Source organism: Mauremys mutica, chromosome 8 (assembly GCF_020497125.1).
Source record: "Mauremys mutica isolate MM-2020 ecotype Southern chromosome 8, ASM2049712v1, whole genome shotgun sequence".
In the NCBI taxonomy this organism is placed as follows: Eukaryota; Metazoa; Chordata; order Testudines; family Geoemydidae; genus Mauremys; species Mauremys mutica.
Genome location: NC_059079.1, coordinates 53,421,836 through 53,441,643, shown reverse-complemented (window position 1 = coordinate 53,441,643; position 19,808 = coordinate 53,421,836). Strand labels below are relative to the sequence as shown.

At 45.2% G+C, this 19,808-nt stretch overlaps 1 protein-coding gene across 1 annotated transcript in view; it reads left to right on the top strand.

Annotated features, from left to right (window-relative positions):
• Positions 1-19,808, top strand: part of HMCN1 (hemicentin 1) — a 319,979-nt gene that overhangs the window by 123,937 nt on the left and 176,234 nt on the right. Inside the window, exons 12-14 of the mRNA XM_045027042.1 lie at positions 11,247-11,388; positions 11,817-11,944; positions 18,910-19,023. Coding sequence (XP_044882977.1) covers positions 11,247-11,388; positions 11,817-11,944; positions 18,910-19,023 — 384 coding nt within the window. The remainder of the gene's footprint in view (positions 1-11,246; positions 11,389-11,816; positions 11,945-18,909; positions 19,024-19,808) is intronic.

The following is a 19,808-nucleotide window of genomic DNA, read 5'->3' as shown; positions in this document are numbered from 1 at the left end:
AATCAGTATATCTTTCTAGGATTATTTTTTCCACAAGGAGGAGAGAGAAATTCTATTATCATGTGATCTTTGCCTTATTTCCCAGTCTTGTAAACAAAATATTAACATGATACATGCATGTATATTAGAGTAGACCCATATTTGAACACGTTGTCCTGATAGTTGTATAATATTACCAATGTTTCTCATATCTGGGATTATCAAATCTTTCTGGCTTGGAAGCATAAATGAGTTATTTTTGTAACCAATGTCCTTTTTGCTGAAAACGTTCATTTTTGGTGATCTTTGACTGTTGAATTTCATGTGTACCATTAAAATTCAAATCCCAAAAACATTACATATTGCCAAAATGTAATTTTATTGGCAAAATCTTGGTTTTTAAGATTTCCAGCTCTGAGTATTCCAGCAATGAAATACTATCATAGAATTTGGACTTTGCTCTTTGGCTCTGCAACACAGCTGTATTGTGTGGGAAAACCTTTGTGGTTTGTGTTGTGTGTTGGTTAAGGATTAATAGAGAAGTTTAGCTTTCAGCAGTTTCAGCATTTCATGCATGGCTGTAGCAACAGATTAATAAGAAATGAGGTATGTTGTGCTTTCATCTCACAAAAATAGGGACCTGTTGAAGGTGAAGAAGCATTGGCTGTTGGTGGTTTGGCCTATTGATAAACAGCATATAGGTCAGTTTTTTGTGTCGATGAGCTTATTTACATGAGTTGTCACATACTAGACAGAATGAAAGCTATAAACTTTTTGTATTATATTCTGAGCATCGCATGATAAATAATTAATTTGGTGTCTTTATAGTGTAGTGCCCCCTTTCCACGCAGTTACATTCTTTAATGCCAATCTGCTTAAAGGTTTTGATGGACAGGTCTGGGTTCTTCTGGATCCCGCCACCCACTCAGCAGGGTGTATCGTCTGTATTTTTTAATATGAATTTATTTGGCGGTACTTCCACCCCCCTTGCTCCTTCCTGGCAGGGTCACCAGGGCAGCTTGGGAGGAGAATTCTAACCACAGGGTAATCCCCACTTACATGCCAGATAGTTGGAGATTTCCAAGAAATAACACAAACACAAAAATTATATTAAACAGGAGACAAGTATAACATCACAGGGTAAAACACTATTCTTAGAGTCACTGGTGCCCATGCTGATAATACTCAGGACTTTCTCCACTCACGTGACCTGATGTAGCGAATGTAAGATTAGTGTCCCGTTGGTACGCGTACTTTGTTGGGGCCCTTGATGACCTATGACCACAATATCTTCTCTGCAGTGGTTTAGCAGTGTGGCTGACTGGGTTCAGTATAGCCCAAAGGACTCACAAATGGGAGAAGGTGGTAAATCCTTCCACAGGTTTAATAGGCAGCAGGTTATAAAATCCCCAAACCCTTACTCTCTGGCTTGAGGACACAGTTCAGGGATTAGGGGGTCCCCAAAACAATTTCCCTGACTAACTAAAAGATGGTGCACTCACAAACTCCATGAATGATCCTCAGGTTCAGAGATGACTCTGGACTCCTCAGTCACTGCAGCGGGCTGATCTCTGCTGGCAGGGATCCTCTTCAGGCAGGAGTCAGGCTGCTTCGGTCTCAGGATTTCCCCTCACCACAAAGGGGTGCCCGGCTCAAGGTGCAGATTACACAACTATACTAAAATCCAAAATTAGTCTCTTAGCCCAACGTCCAGACACACTCAAAGCAGGCAGCAGCCCTGGACTAGCAGCCAGAGCAGAGCTGACTATGTGGTGACTGGTCTCACCTAGGGAGCTGGAGGGCTAACTGGTTGGGGAAGTTTCCCAGCAAAACTCTACAAACTGGGAGTCATCAGTGGAGCGGGAAAAGCCCAGCTGAGGGATCTTGCTTTCAGGTTACTAGAGGCCAGTTCTCAGGGGGAACCCTGCATGCAGGCCTGGGACTCACCAGCTCCCCACATAGCCAGTCCTGCCCCGGCCCTGGCTGGCTCCAGACTGACTCAAAAATGGCTTCTCCCTTTTCCTGAGCTCCCTGGGAGGGGCATCTCACTCCCTATTGGTTGCTGGGCAGACTTGAGTCTGCCTAGGCTCCCCCTCCCTACCAGGGACAGTGTGCCTCTCCCTGAGCTGCCAGCAGACAGAGCCCCAGGAATCTAGGTAATCTCCTTGGGGGCTACAATAGTCTGACAAATTTATTGTCTATTTATTTTGCTAAGCATTTTTGTAAAGGTTCAAATAGGATTTTTCTTGTCACAACTGAAAGGTTTGCATCAGCCTGTTACAAGTGGTACTGTGATGGAAAGATCTCAGTGGTACCCAATACAGAAATTCAGTGAACATACCGTGGACACTGTACTACAAAAACTGCATGTTTGACATTAGGTGTCAACTATGACAACTTCCCCCACCTACCTCCTGCCAAGATAGCATTTGAAACAATTTCAGTCCTGATGGTGTAGACAGAGTCAACTGTGTTGAATACCTGTTGTAAGAAAGCATTCTCAACCTCTTGTCCTAACAGGTCAACCACATTCCTATGCCAGGGAACAGGTTTGGATAAATCACTGTGATTTACACCAATGCAACTCAGAATCAAGATTAGAATCTGGCCCTGGGCGTACTGTACATCAGTGGTGCCCAACCTTATCACACAGGAGGGCCACATAAACAGAACCACAACTTTGTGTGGACAAACAGATTCTACATATTTTAATAAGATTTAAAGTCATCTGTATTGATTTATATTGTAAATTCAGCTTGTTTCCTATGTATTTAGATAGGTTGTTTCTAGGTATACTATTGTCTATTTACACACTTATGTAAACTAAAATGATGTAAACATGATGACAAAACACTAATGGATAGGCCCTGAGTATGGTCTGTTGAAGCAGGCCACAGGCCTTATGAAATGCTCTTGTGGGCCATAGGTTGGGCTCCCATGCTGTACATGGTTTGGGCTTCTCCACAACAAGGACAAAACCATGTTTAGCCCTGGTTGAGAATCCTAGAGGGCAGCAAGCAGTGTTGAACACAGCCAGATATCTAATCACAGTCGTTGACCCTGAATCTCTCCTCACCTACAGTAGTGTAATGAAGTAATTCCAGGAAAGTGAATGTACAGTGGTATAAGAGGAAAATCAAACTTTTTTTTTTTTTGGAGAATCTTTTGCCCAAAATATCTTTTGTGTACTCTCTGCTGGACAACCCAGCATTAATATTCCCCTGTGCTGGTGAGAGAAGAGGTTAAGCATTCTGAATGCAGTTTGGCAGCAGTTGTGGGAGAAAAAGAAAGATAACGGGGAAATAAAGACATTATAGAATGAAAAGTTTGTATACATACCATTCATTCTCTTGGCATGACATCCCGAACTCCAAAAATATAGTGCAGATTTCCATATAAAATGAAAGGAATAGTCCATAATACAGTGCTGAGATCCTCCCAGCACAAAAGGAAAAAAAATCTAATGAAACTGGAATATTGCAACCTCGTTTGTTGATACTTTAAATGGGGGAAATGCAAGATTATTCAGCCTTAAAAAATTAAAATATTAAGCAGTCTTGATAGCAAAGTGGTTCTTTCTAAACTGTTCTTGAGAGCTATCTAAGATGATTAAAATACACAGCTTGGAAAATGTTAACTAAAGTTATTAGCTAAAGTCTCTTATCGCTATGGTACTTCCACTCTTTTCAAAACAGGAAATAAAACAGTTAAACTCCCAAGCAATGTTCTTTGATACAAAAGTCAATGTTCTTTGAATAAAAAATAATTAAATCAGTAGGTAGCCATATGTCTGGATGGCATAGCTGCTGCTAATTACCATTTACAGCAGTCTCAATGATAGTCATTACACTGGTTTTTGAAGTTAGCCTCTTACACAGGAAATACATGTGTTTGGAGGAGGGTGTCAGAGATTGCTTGAGCAGCCTATCCAGAGACCTGAAGAAGAGCTCTGTATGCATTGAAAGTGTGTCTCTTTCATCAACAGAAGTAGGTCCAATAAAATATATTACCTCACCTACTTGTCTCTGGGAAGTTAGTGAGTATTACAAATTTAATAATCTCTCTCTCTCTCAGGGTTTCCCATTCAATGACTCCTGCTAGATCATACAGAGAAATAGTCTTTTTCCTACCTGCAGTGAAAGGGAATTAGGGGAAAAATCTAAGTGAAGTCTGTGTTTGCATTGTTAAGCTTCTCTGTGGGTTGTATTTGCTTAGGTTTGGGAAGCCTCTTCAGATAATATTCCCTGGATGAGATCATCTGCAGAGCATTACAATTTAAGAGCTAAGCAAACAAAGCTTTCTCATCAAATACTTCCCATGCTTCCAACACGTGATTGTTTGTCACTTATGAACCTCAAAAAGAGGTTATTACTATTTGTTATTTTTATAGTATTCAAAGTGTGCTGGACACTTTACAGACAGTAAGAAGATAAGAGCCAGTGCTCCAAAGGGATTATGCGTTGAAGGAAACAAAGTACAGATAAAGAATGGGGAATTAAATGCAACAAAAAGCCAAGTGACTGAATGACTAGATGTATCTCGTCTTGTTCTATGATGTGGGGTTGGATTTCCTGTTCTGTATTGTCAGTTTGTTAGCATTTCCTTGGGGGACGGGGAAGAACTAGAGTCTATAGGCTTTTTGAAAGATGAGTGTTTTAAGAGGAGGAACTTGGAGTAATTCTCCTGGGAGGATTCTGTGCCAAAAATTTCAAAATTCTGCATATTTTATTTGTCAGAATAATGCAATATAATCACACCAGTTTCAATTGTCTTGGTAATTTATTTAACCTACAATACAGAAAAAAGTCACAATAACTATTCAGCATTTCCTAAACACATGAAAGTTAAGTTACAAACACTTGGTAGCTAATACCCTGCATTCCAGTTATAATCCTGGATTTTCATTTAAATCACATTACAGAACACCATAAGCAACAACAACAACAACAAAAGTAGAATGTCATTTTATTTGCTCATACTTTCACACATGAAAGTCATACAGTTTTGTTAATCATTGTCCTGGACCTGGCTGGGTACTTTGGGAAGTGCTTGGTTCTGATTATCCTGACATTTTATTGACTTCTTGGTAAATGTTTTATTTGCCCTCAAAGTCTTTTTTTTTTTTAAATGGGTAAGTAAAATAAATCCTGAGCTGTAATCTAACCCCGTTGTGCCACTTTGGCATAGGAAAAAAGTGAAAAAGCACATAGATCTTCCTAGCTGACGATTCCCTTATTATCATTTATAATAAGGCTCCTTTACATCACTCTGGTAATGTAGGGGCCTTAAAACTCTTACGGGTTTTATGCTCCTGGGGGAATTGACTGAAAATGGGAACAGATAACTCACAATAGGAACAATAGGCATGCTGCTACACTTCTGCCTCAGAGAATGAGATCAATTAACCATCAACAGTAACTTTAACAATGTTACTACACAGGCAGGCTGCTACATTTGTGCATTAGAGAATGAGATCAATTAACTAGCAGGCAGGCTGCTACACTGTCTCCTGGACATAGCCTGCCTCGTGCGTAATAAAAAGCCTTACCCTTCTACACCAGCGAGCTGCACTAGCAAGAGAGAGGGACAGAGTCTCTCTCTTTCTTTCTCGTTTGTTGGCACGCATATATGCCCAGCCCTCCTCCCCGCACAGTGATTAACCACACAGGCATGCATGACCAGCCCCCGTTCCCACTCTTCCTCTCCCCCCCTCCCGTTTCTGAGGCTGCTCCAGGCATGTTAGAACAGATGCGCTGCTGGGGAAGAGATGCGTGTCCCCCGGACGATTTTTTAAAAAAAAATTCAGATGAGGGGCACGGAAATATGCAGGCCATATGAATTCTGTGCCCCCTGCACTACTCACAACTTCACACAATGCACAGTCAACCTGTGGAACTCATTGCCGTGGGATGTTGTGAAGGCCAAAAGTAAAGTTGGGTTAAAAAAAATTAGATAAGTTCATAGAGGATAGAATAGTGGGACATGGCCAGGAAGACATTTCCAAAGTGAGATGTCTGGTAAATGCAGAAGATTTTAGAAGTACATATAAAAGTAAAATAAAGGAGGACTGATCGTATTTGTAATCCATGGACAAGGATAGGCCAGCTACTCTCCTCTCAGATGCCATTACGTATTACCATACAGTGATCCAAGAATGAGACAGACTTTGGTCTTTTCTTGCTGTGACATTAGGGTTAGAGCATGCTCTGGTGCCTCATGTTGTTTTGTGTAGCAACCCATAGCTAATTCAGGAATCTGGTTAGGCTTTGGAGGAACCACTTCTCCTCAACCAGGATGATGGTTATTACAATGTGGGCGTTTGTATGCAGAAAGACATAGGAAAGAGGAGGATAGAAGAAGTAATCCTCAGGGTTCTGAGAGGGCCTTAGAGGAATGATGGTGAATATGGCTCACTTTTATATTAATGTTCCCATGATGCCCCTTCTTGCAAAAAAATACATTAAATTTTCAACAATTAATATGCGGTGCATCTTCCATGCGTCAGAGAAGGAGAACTATTCCCTAAGATTGTACTTTTCTTTTAATTAAGTGCATGCAATTGTGGCCAATCCATTCAATGTGGCTACTTGATAATGAAGTCTTCTGCATGTATCTAATAAATATTATTTATTAATTTTGATACATACGTTAACAAGTCTATTCTTCAGACCTGTCATTGCAACAGTAGCTGAACTGTGTTTGTGTGCCTTTTTTTACACAGCTGATTTCATCTAGTTCACAATACAAAAATGTAAAATAATACAATGAATATTTAATATGAAACCATAGAAAATCCAATGCATATTGGTAAATACGATCTAAGCTAATACAAGTCAGATGAGAAGGAAAGATTCCTTTTGAAAATATATTGACTGTGTATGTGCATGTGCATAAAGATAATCTTTCCTAGAAATGGATCCAACCTAGATTCTGTGCCAGAATTGACTTCAAAGTAGAAATACCAGTCTGTGGTGGGAATGCACAGTATCATCCTAACTCCATCCTCCCTTTTATCTCAGCAACATATATGTTAATATCTGTTGCAAGCAGGTTTTGATCTTATTGTAGTTTTTTGGGATGTGCATTCATGACACTAACTAACCGCAGATGTTCAAAAAATTGAAGATCAAAATTGCGTGCCTCCATCCTGGCACTTACAAATGTAGAATTAAAGATCTTTTAACAAATGGATGGCCATACAGAACTTCACAGGCATCCCTCTATTGCATGCTTTGACCACATAGCACTTCATGGTTGTAAGTGGAGATGATTCTTCTGATCCAAAAGTACAGCGCCCTACTTCTTAAATTAAGACATATGATACATACTTGCTCACATCTGAAAATAGACTATTAAACTAAAGCCCATTAAAGTTAATTGGGACTCTTTCCCAGTGGGAATTGAATCAGGCCTATAGAGAGTGGCCAGTACACAGTGACTCTAATCCTGGTATCTGATCCAAGCAGGCAGATACCGATGTCTCTGTGAAATCCTCTTGAAGATAATGGGGCTCTCTGCTTGGTTGCAGGAAGGCCAGATTGCAAGGACTGAGATTTGCCTAGTTAGTGTGGTCAGTATGTTGTAGAAGTGAATTTTGCAAAAACCACACCTTATCGGCAAAATTTGCAAAATGTTTATGCAAGTCACTAAAACTATTGCCTTTTTGTGTGATAGCTTTTGATTTGGACACAATTAATTTGTTTTACTTATTTATCTTTGTTTATGCATTCCTAGTCGTGCGAACAATTTAAATCACACGCCTTTCCAAAGAATTGTTGTTTGAGACGGTAAAGAGACAACAAAGAATTACTGAATCTCTAAGGTGCTTCAAGACAGTCCTCCTTCATGTTCTGTTAAAGAGTCATATGATTATATACAAATGCTGTTTCAATTACTACTATCCAAATGGGTTTTTCCAAAAGTACAGTGAAAGAGCATGATAAAAAGTTGCTTAGAGGAATGAAAAATATTTTTGTGAAATAATTTGTTAATACTGTACATTATGCTATATATTTCCTGTTCTCTTAATAGAAGTATACAATATTTTTCCATGTTAAAAATAAAAATCACTCTGGGTTTTTAAATGTTAATTTTAACTTTTTTAAAATTGTTTTAATGAGCATTAGTGCCAGCAAAAAATGCGGGACTGACAACAGTGGAACCTGAAATCCTTAGGTGAAATTCAACTTCTGCAGAGGCCCAGTGTAAGATCTGTATACCACTGAAGCTTTATTTAGAGATTTTAGTGATATTTAGAGCTGTGTGAGCCCGCACTTCGGCGGCGGGTCCCGGAACGGAAGGGGCCCCCCACCGCCGAAGACCGGGCTGCGCTTCGGCGGCGGGTCCCGCTTCCCCCTGGCCCCGGCCCCGGCCCCAGCCTCTTGCCCCCGGCTCCCTCCTCGCCCGGAGTCTCAGCGCCTCACCGGAACAGCCGCAGTGTGCGGCCGGCGGGGCCTGAGCTCCGTCCCGCTCAGAGCCGCGTGGGGAGGGGGCGGGGCTGGGAGCTCCACGCCGAGCGGAGGGAGCGGAGCTCCCAGCCCCGCCCCCTCCCCACACGGCTCGGAGCGGGGCGGGGCTCAGGGGCCCTGGCGGAGACTCGGCGCTTGATGCGCTGAGGCTCCAGGAGAGGGGCGGAGGCGGGAGCCTCCGCTGTTCTCTTGGGGGCCCCTGCGGAGTCCGGGGCCCGGGGCAAATTGCCCCCTTTGCCCCCCCCCTCTGGGCGGCCCTGCTTTTCACATCATCTTAAACTAATTGTGGAGGGATCTCCAGTGACTAAACTAGGAAGAGTTACACTGTTAATCATACAGTCCTCGTAACCTTATTTCCACTATGTTTAGTTGCTTATCCCACACACAAATGCATAGTTCGTATTAGCATTGTGCTAATATTTTACATATTTTTTCCCTCTCAACCAATAAAATAAAATAATATGCAATACACTGTGGGTCTTATATGGCAGCCTTTCCCATTGAAGCAAATACGCCCCCCCACCCCGATATATATAAGTATGGCCATATATGGCCGCCTTTACCAGGGGCGGCTCTACAAATTTGGCCGCCCCAAGCAGTCATGCCCGGGAGGCGCCCCCGAGCCGCGGGAGCAGCGGACCTCCCGCGGGCATGACTGCGGAGGGTCCGCTGGTCGCGCGGCTCGGCTGGACCTCCCGCAGCTGCGGGCGGTTCGCTGGTCCGGCGGCTCCGGTTGAGCTGCCGCAGGCGTGCCTGCGGGAGGTCCAGCCGAGCCGCGGGACCAGCGAACCGTCCGCAGTCATGCCTGCGGGAGGTCCACTGGAGCCGCCCGCCGAGCGTCCCCTCCGCAGTCATACCTGCGGCAGGTCCGCTGCTTCCGGGGCTCCGGTGGACCTCCCGCAGGCATGACTGCGGCAGGTCCGCCGGCCCAGCCTGCCGCCCCCCCGGGAAAGGGCCGCCCCAGGCGGGTGCTTGCCCCGCTGGGCTCTGGAGCCGGCCCTGGCCTTTACTCTCTAAGGTGAAGGAAGGGGAGAGTATACATACTGATGTATCACTCTGTGTTACCTGTAAATTATGTCTCTTCTTGACAAATTCTTATATGTGTTAAAAAAAAAATTAAGTTGTGGCAAATATTGGGACTGTGAGAATGCTGCTGTCAGTCGCTCATGCTGATTAGATAGCCTGTGACCATCTCAGCATGAACTTGGAGTCCCAGATTAGTTTTTTAAAATCGTTTTGCTGTTGCTGTTTGTTGCACTGTTACTTTAATGTCAGCAATAATGTATGTATATTTTCCAGCACAAGTGCAGATTTTACCCCACCCTCTCCCAAGGGATGATGTCATCACACCTGTGTACTACACATTTATTTACTGTGTGACTCTTAGCAGTCTGTAGCTTGGCTTTAATTGCAGAGTGACTCTCTTAGCAGTATGCATCCTGGTCTTTGTAACTTGACTCTTGAAGTCCACTTTCACCTTAATACCTAAACTGCCTGACCCTGACTGTTCAGTGTAATTGGTTGTTGCCAGCAAGGAGAATAGAAGGACATGTATTAAACCTCAGATGGTACATGATTGGCACTGATTGTAAAGACGCAGTTAAGGCAATTGTAACACAGGCTGCAGCAATGGAGGCAAATGCTGCTAATCCAATAGTGGGTGGTGGTGGTGAAACAAATGCAACATTACTGTAGAAGGCATTAGCGAGAATCATCAGCATTTACTCCTGAAAGATTCTTCTCCTTCTGATACTCCATCATCTGCCGCTGATTCTCCTCTAAAAGTGCATGAAGGCATGTGAGGCTGTGTTGTAAAAGGAGCAGATTCATCACTTGCCAAAATGAACTGTATTGATAGTCTACTGACTTCAGTGGGGAAATCAGTCTAGGGCATTGTTGAGCAGCTTCATTGACTCTGATCAGTCTCTTCCCCTAGAGAACCCATGATAACACTATGGGTATCATCAACACCATAGATGCAGTCTGGCTCCACTATGACTGCTGATGATTTAATTTAAAAATATTATATTTCAAGTCTGTATTTAATTTTGTCACCCAGGATTAAATGTATCCCTGTAGAGAGGGCTGCCAGAAAGCCTATGAGCTGCCTAAATGCTACTTACACCCTGCTGGTCCTTTGCTCCCCTATCCCTAAATAGTCAAGGGGTGTTATCCAGAACTCAATGGTCTTTTAGTCTTCAAGGATTTTTAATAGTTTTTTCTTAAGTCTCCCTTCTTGTGGATTCCCACTCCGTGAGTTTCATGCTGACATCTGGGTTGGAACAAACACACAAAACACACAGCTGAAGTGACTAAGTGAATATGTGGGTTTATTTTCTGTTTGTAACCTAAATACCATCTTTAATACTACTTTTTCATCTAGCCATGCATGTCTCCTGCCAAAGCTTGGGGTTGGGCAATTGGGAGGGGAGGCGTCTACAAGAAGACCTCTCTAGTTTAAGAAGTATGTAATATGAAACATTTTGAGAACCAGCCTAGATATAAGGGATTCTATAAATATATAATCTCTATTTATACTTTTGAGCAGCATCTGATGCTTTGTTACTCTTTTCATGCAGATCTGAGAATCATCAATAGTATTAAAAGGAGGCAATGAGGGAAAAAATTCTGGTTAATCCTTTCTTAGTGGTGTTTTCCATCATAAGAATGTGTCTGAAGCGTGTATAGAGTAATTTATTATCAAGGTTTTCTGTAAATGGCTGTAAACTTGAACATCATAAAAGACAAGCTGATGTTTCAATATTATTATTATTATTATTATTATTTTATTTTTAACAGAACCACCCAAAGTTGTCATATCACCTAAGAATCAGTCTTTTACAGAAGGCTCCGAGGTGTCTATAATGTGTTCTGCAACAGGTTATCCAAAGCCAAAGATAGTCTGGACACACAATGACATGTTTATCATGGGATCAAACAGGTATGGTAATGGGCTTGCAACCTTTCCCTCTTTTCTATTTGAGGAGGATAGTGTTCAGGAATTAGCATTTAGGAATTATGAAATGTTCTGAATGAAAATTTCCTACCAACCTCAAAGGCCTGTGAGACTTGTAAATAGTGCTTGCGGGGAGGGGGGAAAGGAAGTTGGGTAAACTCCAAAATCTGGCCCTTTAATCTCAGTTTTCTCATCTGTAAAATGGCGATATTATGATTACCCCATTTCACAAGTATATTGCAAGACTTAATTTGATGATGCTTCCAAAGCACTTTGAGATGCTCTGATGGAAGTTACTATTTATACAAAACACTTGCATATATGAAAACCATCTGGACATGGTGTTGCTACTACATGAGATTGTTTTCTCAATGACTACTGAATTTTGTCGATACTCTTTTTTTTCTCCCCAGATATAGGTTGACCCCAGAAGGCACCTTGATAATCAAAAAGGCCGTTTCAAAAGACGCAGGACTTTATGGTTGCTTGGCCAGTAACTCAGCTGGGACAGAGAGACAGACTTCTACCCTCACATACATTGGCAAGTATAGAAAGAAACAATTAAGTGAAATTAAAAAACAAACAGATGATCTGAGGGGAAAAGTTGAATAATATTGATAGAGCAGTTCAGAACGTTTCTAATGAAATAAAATTTAAAATAAAAATAAAAAAATCCTGAAAATGTTAACAAATTTTTCCTCTGTTTTCTAACAAGCTGTAAATATTGATAATGTTAAAGGTGGTGATAGTGGTTGTTACTGTTTATTCACTTAAGGCTCTCATGTTTCTGTTTATCTTAGTTTTAATTTTACAATAAGAAATAATGTGTTAAAAAATTACATCTGCAGTGAGCAGTGCTACCTGCCAGTGAACATAGGAGGCAAATGGACCTCAACTGACTTCTCTCCTTTTCCTTATCTCTCCCACTGGATAACTTTCATCTATTCTTCTCCCATCACCCTTCATATTAGACCAGCTCTCTGGTGCATGTATTACTCCTGAGGGAATTCTGCGCCACTGCGCACATGCAGAATTTCTTTGCTTCCCTGCAGAAAAATGACGACTTCTTCGAGTGATTGGTGTGCACGCATTGTGTGCACGGAGGTTGGAAACTTTTTCCCTTAGCAGCTCCCATCAGGACGGCAGGGGAGCCCTCTAGAGTGGCCTTATGATGGTGTATAGTCCCCTGCCGGCCCAAACTGTCTTCAGTTCCTTCTTACCATCTGTGACGGCATTGGAACATTTTCTCTCTCTTGTGAGTGATCCTTAGCTTTTCAGTCTTCTAGTTAGAGTTGTTCTTAGATAGTTATCAGATATTTACATATAGTTGTATTCAGGTGTCTAGAAGCTAGTTCCAGCACCAACCTTGTGCTGCGGGGCATGCTGCAAGCCCAGGGTTTCAAAGTTTGCGCCACGTGCCACAAGTCTATGCCTAATAGCGACCCTCATGACTCCTGTCTCCGGTGTCTGGGAGAGGCACATCAGGCTGAGCGCTGCAAAATTTGCAAGGCCTTCAAACCACACACTAAGAAAGAAAGAGACTTTTGTTGTGAGCAGTTGCTCATGGAGGCTGCGCTATCACCACTGGCCCCAGACCGCCCGGCACCAGGCCCGGGTTCCTCAGGGCGAAGTGCCCCGGCATCGGTGTGCGATCTGGCACCACCCAGGCACCGTAAATCGCCAGCACCGAAGCAGGCTGCCCAATCTCGGCACCAATCGACCTCTCCGGAACTGATCAAGTGTCATAAGAAGGGGGAAAGAGGGCGCTCTCCCCAAAGAGCTACCAAGATGCTTAGAGAGGCTTCTGGCATGCAAAGAAAGGTTGCAGGCCCGAGCCAAGAACTGGCACCATTGACTCCAGTGCCACAGGCCCTGTTGAGTCCAGTACCCAGTGAATTCAGTGCTGATGAGTGTCCCGTTTGAGCTCAGTGCAACGCCACTCCCCTGCACTCGCAACCCAACGTGAGCTTTCAGCACTGGAGGCGGACATACCCGTGACACCTGCATCAGCATGTAGACACCATTCCAGGATGCCATCGGTCGCCTGGCACTGGAGCATGGCGCCAGCAACCTCCCCGGCACTGTGTGAGAGGCACCAGTTCTAGTCCCAAGACTCCCTGTACTGTTCGCGGTCCTGATCATCCAGGCACTGGTCCCCAGCCTGTATCTCACGGCACCCTACAGCTGCTCAAGAATCAGCACCTCATTGGTCCTCTCTGTCAGTATCCTCCGGCTCTGAAGCCGACTCCGGTCTCTCCAGCTACAGCAGGCACTGGACAATGGCCAGCAGAGACTCACACTCAGCTTGGCAGCCACAGTGGCCACCTCCGGGACAGTGGCCCTTCTGGACCCCATGGGCCTACCATCAACAACATTGCACCATCTCCAGAGCCTCTAGGTCCAGACACTCTATGCGACACCATTCCAGGTCGCTATATTGGGGCCATGCTGTCTAGGCCACCCTCGAATCCCCAAGAGCAGTGCCTGTGGTGTTACCAAGTCAGACGATGCCTCAGGAGATGGCAGCCCCATCAGGCCCCAACGTGGCCCAGGCCTATGGGGACTTGCAGGAGGGTCAGCACGAGGGCAACCAAAAGCAGCTCATGTCTTCTTCTTCCCCAGACGAAGCGGTGGCGGGTACATCAGTCTCAGGACCACCACCGATTGACATAAGGCTCACCAAGAGCTTCTCCACAGGATTGTCCTCAACATCGGCCTCCAGGCAGAGGAAACGGTCCAGCAGGAGGATCCAATGGTGGACATCCTGGCTCCTGAAGGTCCCTCCAGAGTTGCGCTCCCTCTGATAAAGACCATACAAAGTAATTATAATACTATATGGCAAATCCCAGCCTCCATCATGCCAACGGCCAGGAGTGGGGAAAGAAAATACTTTGCCCCATCCAAGGGCTATGAGTTCCTATTCTGCCACCCAACTCCCTGCTCTCTGGTCGTTTCAGCAGTTAACGAAAAGGAACGCCAGGGTCAGCAAGCTTCAGCCCAGTTCTCCTCCTTCCCTCCCTCCCACCCACCTTCTCTGTCCTTCATCAGGGACCCCTCTCACGAGCAACTCCTTATGCAGGAGGTCTGTTCACTCTTCAAGATAGATGCAGTGGAGGAGGTTCCACAGAAGTTAAGGGGAAGGAGGTTTTACTCCTGTTACTTTCTAATCTCCAAGACAAAAGGGGGTCTTCGACCCATTTTAGACCTTCGCGGACTCAACAAATTTATGGTCAAACTCTGGTTCTGCATGGTCTCCCTAAGCACTATCATCCCATCACTGGATCTGCGAGATTGGTACGCTGACCTCAACATGAAGGATGCTTATTTCCGCATCGCCATCCATCCGGCACACCGATGCTTCCTCCGATTTGTAATAAACCAAAAACACTACCAGTTCACAATACTCCCATTCGGTCTGTCCACAGCTCCCCGTGTGTTCACGAAGAGCATGGTGGTGGTGGAGGCCTTCCTGTGAAAAAGGTAAGTTTGACTGTACCCCAAACCTTGACGACTGGTTACTGACAGGTCGATCCAAGGATGAGGTCCAGTCCCAAGTGACAATTGTCAGGGACACCTTTCACAGGCTGGGGCTCCTCCTCAACGTACCCAAGTCCTCACTTCAATACCTCACCACGATAGTCAGGTGTTGCCTGCAGCTAATCGGACATATGGCAGCCTGCACGTATGTGGTCAGGCATGTCCGACTGAGACTCAGGCCCATACAAGCGTGGCTCGCACTGTGTTACCGCCCATCCTGAGACCCCCTGGACCTTGTGGTAACGATTCCAGGACAGGTCCAAGAATCCCTGCGTTGGTGGCTGGACCAACCAGTAGTCTGTGCAGGGGTTCCCTTCTCCAAACCCCAACCTTCTCTGATGCTAGTAACAGATGCATCAGATATGGGCTGGGGCACACACTTAGGGGATCTGAGGACACAAGGTCTGTGGTCGAGGGATGACATACCTCTCCATATCAACCTGAAGGAGCTCAGGGCGGTTCGTCTGGCCTGCCAAACTTTTCATGCCACTTTGCAAGGTCACAGCATGACCATCCTGACAGACAACATTACTGCCATGTTCTGCATAAACAAACAGGACGGAGCCCACTCCTCAACCCTCTGCCACAAGGCTCTTTTCCTCTGGGACTTCAGTATAGCCCGGTCCATTCAGCTGGAAGCATCCTACCCCCCCCCGGGTACGGAACAAACTGGCCAATCACATCAGCAGGTCCTACTACGTTCACGAGTGGTCGATCAGATCAGACATCATACAGTTGATTTTCCAGTGGTGGGGCTATCCCCAAGTAGACCTCTACGCCACCAAGAGCAACACACAGTGCCCTCGGTTCTGCTAATTTCAAAACCACAGTCCAGGTTCAATTTCTGATGCATTTCTAATACTGTGGGGCGAGGGGCTAATGTATGCCTTCCTTCCAATCCCGCTGGTCCACTGGGTTCTACTCAAAATTCGCAGGGTCAGGGCGACAGTAATCATTATTGCCCTGACTTGGCTGTGGCAGCATTGGTACACGAGCTTCCTAGAGCTGTCCGTAGACGCCTCGATAGCCCTGCCCCTCTACCTGGATCTGATCACACAGGACCACGGGCACCTTCTCCACCTGAACCTACAGTCTCTGCACCTCATGGCTTGGAAACTCTGTGGCTAAATCCCATGGAAAGTGAGTGCTCTCAGTCAGTGAGACAGATTCTCCTCGGTAGTAGGAAACCTCCACCAGGGCAACCTAATTGGCAAAGTGGAAAAGGTTTTCCTGCTGGTGTGACCCCAAGCATCTCCAACCGCTCCAGGTTCCTATCCCAATTATTTTGGACTACCTCCTACACCTCAAGCAACAAGACCTGTCTCTTTTGTCCATCAGAGTGCACCTGGCAGCTATCTCAGCATTCCATCCAGGGAAATCTGGGTGCTCGGTGTTCTCAAATCCCATGGTGGAGTGCTTCCTTAAAGGACTGGAGAGGATGTTCCCATATTCTCGTCCACCAATCCCAACCTGGAACCTGAACTTCATCCCCTACAAACTCATGAGCCTCTCCAAACTTCGAGCCCCTACACACTTGTTCCCTCCTCTACCTTTCATGGAAGGTAGCATTCCTGGTGGCCATTACATCGGCAAGGAGGGTGTCTGAGCTGAGAGCTCTCACCCTTGGACCCCTTTACATAGTGTTTCATAAGGACAAGGTACAGTTTAGACTGCACCCTAAATTCCTCCCCAAGGTGGTCTCCCAATTCCACATGGGCCAGGACATTTGCCTGCCAGTGTTACTTACAAAGCTCCACATGAGCCCGCAGCACCGCAGCTTACACATGCTGGATGTTCGAAGAGCCTTAGCGTTCTACATAGAGCTCATGAGACCTTTTCGCAAATCAACCCAATTGTTCGTGGCCATAGTCGATAGAATGCATGGCCTTTCTGCGCAACGCATATTGTCCTGGATCACAGACTGCATTTGAATGTGCTATGAGCTGGCCAAGGTCCCAGCCCCACCAATTACGGCCCATTCGACCAGCCTTTCTGGTGCAGTTCCCCATCCAGGAAATCTGTAAGGCAGATACCTGGTCTTCAGTCCACATGTTTACAGCCCACTATGCTGTCAACCAACAGGCCAGAGATAATGCAGTGGTTGGCAGGGCTGTCCTCCAATCAATCATTCCGTGACTCCTACCAACTTCTGATTGTAAACTTGGAAGTCACCTAATTGGAACAGACGTGAACAATCACTCAAAGAAGAAAAGACAGTTACTTACCTCTTGCAACTGTTATTCTTCGAGATGTGTTGTTCACATCCATTACAATACCCACTCCCCTATCCCTCTGTCTGAGACAACGGCAAGAAGGAACAGAAGGGGGGTCAGGCCAGCAGGGTACTATATACACCACAGTAAGGGCGCCACACTAGGGGGGTCCTCTGCCGTCCCAATGGGAGCTGCTAAGGGAAAAAGTTTCTGATGTCCGTGCATGCAATGTGTGCACACCTAATTGTAATGGACGTGAACAACACATCTCGAAGAACAACAGTTACAAGAGGTAAGTAACCATCTTTTTCTTATGGGGAATCAAAGGGAAGCTACATGAGTGGCCATGCGATTCCCCCTAGCAGTATGTTTCAGGTGCCCAGGGCAGCCGGCAGAGAGGTAAATCACTATGGGGCAGAGGGGAAGGCCTAGCTGATGGCTCCTACCGTGTATCAGGCTCAGCTGCTAGTCTCAGCTGGGCTGGGAAGGAGGGGACTTTCTTTTCCCCTGCACAGCATCCGGGGCTGGGTTAGACCCACCCCAGATTTCTCCCTAAGCTGCAAACTATCTTCCCCCAGGTATCCTGCACCCATCGCTCCTCAGCTGCAGAGGGAGGGATCATTGTACGGGGAGCTGCTCCCCCATCTGCCCAACCCTTGCATTCAGACCCTCCTGCAGAGCCTCTCCCGTGACCCAGAACCCTCCCAATGAGCCCCACTCCCCCTGTACCTGGACCACCCCAATGAGCCACCCACACCTGGATCCCCATCCCCCTGAGCCCCACTCCCCCATCATGTGGACCCCCCCCACATCCAGACCCCCTCTGCCAGCTTTATCCCCTCCCACACCCAGATTCCCTCCCTCCCCCGCTGAGCCCCAACCACTTTCACCTGGATCCCCCTGCAGCATCCCATTACCGTTGGACCCAGAACCACCCAACAAGCCCCTGTGCAGCCAGATCCCTCTACACCTGGATCCCCCACTGAGCCACCCCTACCCAGATTGCCTTACACAGAACCCTTTCAACCCACACCTGGATCACCCCACACTAAGCCCCTCTACACTTGGACCCTGGCTGGCTGAGCCCCTGCCTGCATCTGGCACAGAGGGGCAGGGCCCTGGGGTGTTTCTGGGGCAGGCCCGATCCTTGCGCTGTGTCAGGGTTGGGTGCAGCCTCACTGCTGAGTCCGTGTCCCAAGGGGAGCTGCAAAGTGATCTCCCACCTCTGTGCAGCCAGTGGCCTGTGCTCCTCAGTGCCGTGCTGGAGCTTCCACATTTATTTGACGAATAAAATTTGCAGAATTTTTAATTTTTTAGTGCAGAATTTTTATTTATTTATTGGCCCAGAATACACTCAGGAGTAATAATATATGTCTGTAGTGCACTGAGCCCAGTGGGTCTCTGAGCACTACAGTATTGCACCTATTTAATATTGGGAAGTAGACACCGAGAGAGTGTCTCTGAATCTTCCCAGATCCTCTGAATATTCAAATCCTCTCACTTCTTATTTCTCACTTCTTATTCCACTCACCTTTCAGTTATCCCGCCACTCCAGTTTCTTTATTCTCCCCATTTCCCTCAATATTTTGCAGCTCACCTAAGATTGTCAAGCTTGATCAGCTTTAGTTAAAATATTCTGTCTAATGTCCATGTAACAAGAGTAAACTGGAGACCATCCTAACTTAAGTAACAAATATTTAAAGTAAACATTCTTTGTTTACTTGAAAAAAAATCTAATATTTTTCTTTTTTTCCAGAGGGCCCAAAGTTGACTGTAGTTCAAAGTGAAATTCTGGTTGCCCTTGGAGACACGACTGTAATGGAATGTAAAACCACTGGGGTCCCATCTCCTCAAGTTAAATGGTTTAAAGGTGCATTTCTTCCATCCATCTGGATCTATTTTGCTTGGTTTGGTTTATTTACTGAACAATGATATCTTACTCAATTACTTTGGTTTGTGACTTAATAGTGCTAAAAGCTGGTTTACTATCGAAGTGGTGACTAAACCATGAGGTTCTAATTTTGGAGATACAGCACTAGACCTCTGAGGTCTGCTATATTACACTCTGTTTTACTATTTTAACTCCATGGACTTTGTGAAATTACACTAATGTAAAACGAGTGTAACAGAGTGGTGAGTCGAATCTTGTGTCTTCTAAATAATGGCCTTCCTACTTTGTAGAATGTTTAGATATATGTGACTAAAATTTCAAATGTATTTTTCTATGCTTGGTAATTGAATGGCTCCTCCAACCCCCTCAAAAAGCCCAAGGAGCTCTTTACTTCTCCTGCCATCAAGATTTTAGAGACCCCCACTCTTGGAGTAGAAGGACACTCAGAGAGTCATCATAGAGCTACATGATGTTCTCCCTCACCCTCAGAAACTGAATCTGAACTCCCAGAAAAAAAGGTTTATTGTTCCATGCACAAAGGTGTAAACTATTGAAGTAGGCTGAATACTAGAAAAGACTTCAACCTGTGTTTTCTGGAATCCCAATAGCCCTGGTACATAAGAATTGCCCTAAAAGATCAGGCAGATGCATCCTCTGGTCTATGATAGTGGTTTGTACCAGATGCTTCAGCAGAAGGTGCAAAGAACTCATAGTGAACTATTCTGGGATAACCTGCCCATAAGGAAAGTCTCTTCCTTACTCCC